General features: G+C 49.9%; 1 protein-coding gene across 1 annotated transcript; it reads right to left on the bottom strand.

Annotated features, from left to right (window-relative positions):
• Nucleotides 1–760: 760 nt before the first annotated feature.
• LOC100285371 (exocyst complex subunit Sec15-like family protein) lies at nt 761–3,532 on the bottom strand. Its single transcript, NM_001158264.2, has one exon. The coding sequence runs from the start codon at nt 3,406–3,408 to the stop codon at nt 976–978; it is 2,433 nt and encodes an 810-aa protein (NP_001151736.2). The 5' UTR covers nt 3,409–3,532; the 3' UTR covers nt 761–975.
• Nucleotides 3,533–4,899: the final 1,367 nt, after the last annotated feature.

A 4,899-nucleotide genomic window follows, 5' to 3' on the forward strand; every position in this document is an offset into this window, starting at 1 on the left:
TGGGGGAGAAGAGGAGAAAGAAAACCTAGCTGGATATCATGTTGGAAAAACTGAAACCCTAACACTAACTAGGGTTGGTGATAAATTAATAATAGAGTTAGGTGGGCCAAGGCCCAATACAAAAGGGGTCTATACATAACCCTAACAAGAACTCACACAATACATTCTAACATGTTCAATTATCTTTCAGAAATTGTAAAAGATAGCCAACAGTGAGCTAAAGGGTTGAAAAGACATTGTCATCTTTATGGTTCCCACAATCCAGTAATTTACCGGTCAACCTGGAAATTCAAATCAATGAGTAGTGTTGTCTCAAAGCAGCAAATGGAAATCTATATCTTCTAATAGAATAAACAATTCATAACTACTTTTAAAATAAATAAACCAACTCAAAAGAAAGGAAGCTTTATATTACGGACTTTGGACAAACTAGGCATGCTATCACAAGGACTAGAACTTAGATCTTCTAGGTGTGCATCCACACCCTTCACCAACTCAGGTAGGTTCAGTTCCCAAATTTAATCCTAAGGCATTGCTACTTATGGGGTGATCACTTCTTAGCAATATCAAGTTACAAGGATTTGTTGATCTCTTACCGAAGTTTACCTTTATAACATTCAAATATATATAACATTAAATCGTTTGTTACCAAGAGTAAGGAACTGGAGGGGGGAAATAAAAGCATCCCTATCTCCTGAAGAAAAATATAAAATATTGGTCTTAGCGAGCAATTTCTCCTCACAGGCAAAATTAACCATTATGACATACTAATATACTATACCTCGATCATATAGTAAATGGCAAAAGAATCAACAAGATGATTTCCACACATATGAAACATAGAATCTAACAGCAATTACAGCATAAGGTTAACGACTGAAACAGGCATAACACAAACCAGATACAGATTATTTCACGAAAATATGAGGATGTGAGAAGCCAGTTGCATGTATTATCTTACAGCTGGGAGGATATCTAACTGGCTTCTCTGAGCCTCTTGATCAGGGTATCCAGAGATTTCTTCTTTGGGTTCTGCCTGGCACCCCTTGTCCCAAATGTTGAGAAATAACTCTCTGAGGTATCTCTAAACTTCTCTGAGATGATTGCAACCTTTCTATAATCTAGCTTGTTATAGCTCTTCTCACGGATCACTGGATTTAGGAAATTCTCTGGACTATTGCTCATAAGAAGATTCACTAGCTGCCTTGCTTCCACTAGTGCAGCCTTCATTTCATTTTTTGCAGATTCTTGACCTGAGTCCACAAACAGGCTAGACATGCCCTCTGCAAACGTCTCAAACATTTTGAGATCAGTATCTATACCAGTGACCGCATTGGCATTGAACCGCTTTACTGAATCGTTCAAGAAGAGCTCGATGATCCTTTCAGAGATGTGGGCAAGCACTGCCACAAGTACACGGTGTAGCACAGGAAGGGGAAGGATCTGCTGTGCCGTTGATGTGAGCGTCTCAAGGTAGATGATGACCTCATTCGCATACTCATTGCCGCCAGGAGGAGAGTCATCAGCCATCCAGTTGATACCATCAGATTGTCTCATAAACTCATCAACCTTGGCACGCAGAAGCCGCAGCAGGAGCGCCTCCGCAGCATCACGTGACCTGCGAAGTGGGAAGTCCCGCCGACCACGCTCCACAGCACGCAGCGGCACACCACACAGTTGTGCAGCATGGCGTGTAAAGAACTCGCATGCCCGCTCCATCACAGACATGTTAGCAGCAACCTGCATTGCCTGGGACACACTTAGACCACTGCCTGAATCCAAAAGTTTTTTAATCGAAGCATCCACCACCTCAGATAGGATCCGACCAAGGTACTTCTTCACTGCTGCATAGGTATCCCCACCTCCCCCATGTGCCATGAAGCTCACAGAATCTTCAATGAACGAACGAACAATACGGCAAATGTCTGGGACGGTGCATGAAAACGGTGCAACATATGGGAAAGCTGGGGTAATGTCTGAGCTCTGAATTCCAAATGCAAGGACATTCATTGAGTACTCATACTCCTTTCTCATGAGCATCTGATCAAACTTATCTGCTGTCAGTGCCTCAGCCACCTGCCTACGGCAATCTGCAAGCAGCAAATCATGGTACTTGTCCCTGTGCTTAGCCAGCACATCGAGTAGCATCCCTACTGGATAACCATACCGCCGCATTGTGGCAGAAAGCAAAGCAGCATAATCAGTGATGAGAAGCAAGTGGTTTGCTGTCTGCATCCTGGAGAAGTTATCTTCCATGACAGAGACCATCTTCCCCACAGCGGCATCCCAAAGTGCATCTACATCTGGCCGAGATGTGAGCCCACCCCCTGTTCTAAACACCCGGTCTTCAACAATAAAGAACCCAGCAATCTGCGAGAAAAACACCTGGTGGGACTCGAGGAATGGCGTCGCCGCAATGACATCAAAGTCCGATGTCAGCTGCAGCTTCCTGTTTTCCAGGTAGTACTTCTTGAACCGCTCACCTAGCGCCAGCGTCTGGTGTATATGCATCGCTCGATAGAGCGGCGTAAGGTCAAAAGAGGCTGCAGCGGCACCATCTGCTGCTTCAGCTGTTGCCGCGGCTGCCGCAAAATCGTCGAGGTCACCAACACCATCGTCATCCAAGGTGATGCACTCCTCCAGCGGGCGGTGCTTGGAGCGGAGCTCCTCCTGGCGCTGCCTCGCGGCAGCCGACCGGCTGATGGCCACCTGGCCGAGGTGCCTCGAAGCAGCGCGAATGCTAACCATCCAGTCTGAGAACTCCCGGGAGATCTCGCGCTCGGCATGCGCACGCACCGCAGGGACGACGCTGAGCAGCATGCGGCGGAGCGTGGGTAGCGGCAGAGGCTCGGGTCCCGAGGCGAGATCACGGTCGATGGCGTCGACGGCGCGCAGGGCGAGGTAGAGCCCATGATTGCCGGCCTGTAAGTGCGCGTTCGCCCGCGCCGCGAGCGCGAGCAGCCGTACGCAGCGTCGGGAGGAGGCTAGCGCGGAGGAGAGATTCCCCGCGAGCGAGCGCGCGGCGAGGAAGGATTCAAGCGAGGCGAGCAACGGGGCCGCCGAGGAGAGAAGCGCGGAGTGGGACGCCGAGAGGGAGCCCTTGAGCGCGTCGGCGTCGGCAAGGAGGGACCGGAGGTCGTCGACGGCGCGGATAAAATCGTGGAAGTGTGCGCGGCAGAGCTCCTCGATCTCCGCCTCGCGGTCCCGCGCCGCGCCGCGGAGCGAGGCGAGCAGCGGCTCGGGGCGGCCGCACGCGAAGGCCCGGCGCACGAAGGGGCCAAGGTCCTCCCCGGCCGCGATGGCGGCGGAGAGCTGAGCGAGGTCCACCTCGGACGGCGCGGATGCGGACAACGCATGACCAGGCCCCGCCGCCGACAGCGGCGCGTCGCCGGGAAGCTTGCGCCGCATCGAGATCTGAGCCAGGCGGTAGGGATGGTAAGCAAATGAGATGGAGGCAGCTCCGTAGTTGCCGAGTTGTGGAGAGGAAAAAACTTTGGAGGTTAGTCGACGAAACGACGGAACAGGAGCGGACAGCGGAGGGGGCGGTCGGAGAAGGTGGGTTGGGTGGCCGGAAGTGGGACCTGCTTGTCGGTGAGTGTTTGGAGGGAAACGAACGGAGAAGATGGGTTGGGTTGGGTGACCGGAAGTGGGGCCAGCTCGTCGGTGAGTCTTGGGAGGGAAAGCGTGTTGGCGTGACGGTGACGGTGACGGGACGGAGGAAGAGGAGGTGACCCGCGTACCATTGTTGACGGCACACGGTGGTAATCAGTACAGGCACAGCATTGGACAGTTGACACATGTTGGGCAGGGCGCGATACTCCCTCTATCAAGTATCAGCTGTGTCTCTACGGAATATACATGTGGTAGGGGCCGTGCTGGCCCTGCGAGGGTATTAGTCGAGCCCGGGCGCGGTATCAAGCCGGGTCGAACCGGTCGACATGATGACTGATGTTGTCCAGGTATAGCAAGGTTATTCTTATACGGGTTGTGTGAGATCAGATCCAGACCCGTAAATAAAAAGACACTCCAAAATTCAGAATTTAAAAGCAATATTCAAATTTATTTTAAATTCAAATAATTATATTTATAATTTTATATACATAATTAGAAAAGGAATTTCAAATACACATATAAATACATATCAAAATTCAAAATCCTCTCGTATAATAAAGAATCATCAGTATTGTAGCTAAAAATAGACTAGTCGTTATAAAATCAGTCCCTTAAGCGGGTCGTTACCTTGCCTAGCATTTAAACGGGCCAGGCTCGTGCCTCCACGACGGGCCAGACGGTAGCCCAGCCTTGCCCGGCCACCTGGGCACGCTTCTAGTCGTGCCGGGTCACGGGGCCACTGCCGAGCCTGCTCATTTGGACATGTGTACTACAGGATTAGTTGAAAGTTCTCTTTGACCGGGAACAGGATCTGGATGTCGCCTAAAGGGGGGTGAATAGGCGAATAATAATAATCACTTTTAATACTTAAATTCTTACTCTACTCGAAGACCAGAACACAGTGGAATGAAAGACCCTTCGAGTAGGTTGCAGCAAAATAGAAGATCCTGTCTCAAAATGCCCTGCATTTCAAATATAACTTGAACCACAGATAAGTATTGAAGTGCAGATATAAAGAGTAGATAAGACAGAGGATCAGCACACAACACAGAGCAGAGCACACAGACACAGGAATTTATCCCGAGGTTCGGCCAAGCCTGAAATGCTTGCCTAGTCCTCGTTGGAGTTAGCCACACCTGGGCTTAGAGTCTATTTCAACTCCTTCCTTCGTTTGCTCAGATCTGTCAGTATGACAGATAGAGCCTTTCACTATGTTGAGTTTGGTTACAACAACGTCGTGGATGCTTACAGTCTTCTTGACAGCACTTCGGCAGAGTAACAATGCGC

The sequence above is a fragment of the Zea mays genome, chromosome 3 (genome assembly GCF_902167145.1).
Source record: "Zea mays cultivar B73 chromosome 3, Zm-B73-REFERENCE-NAM-5.0, whole genome shotgun sequence".
NCBI classification, from domain to species: domain Eukaryota; kingdom Viridiplantae; phylum Streptophyta; class Magnoliopsida; order Poales; family Poaceae; genus Zea; species Zea mays.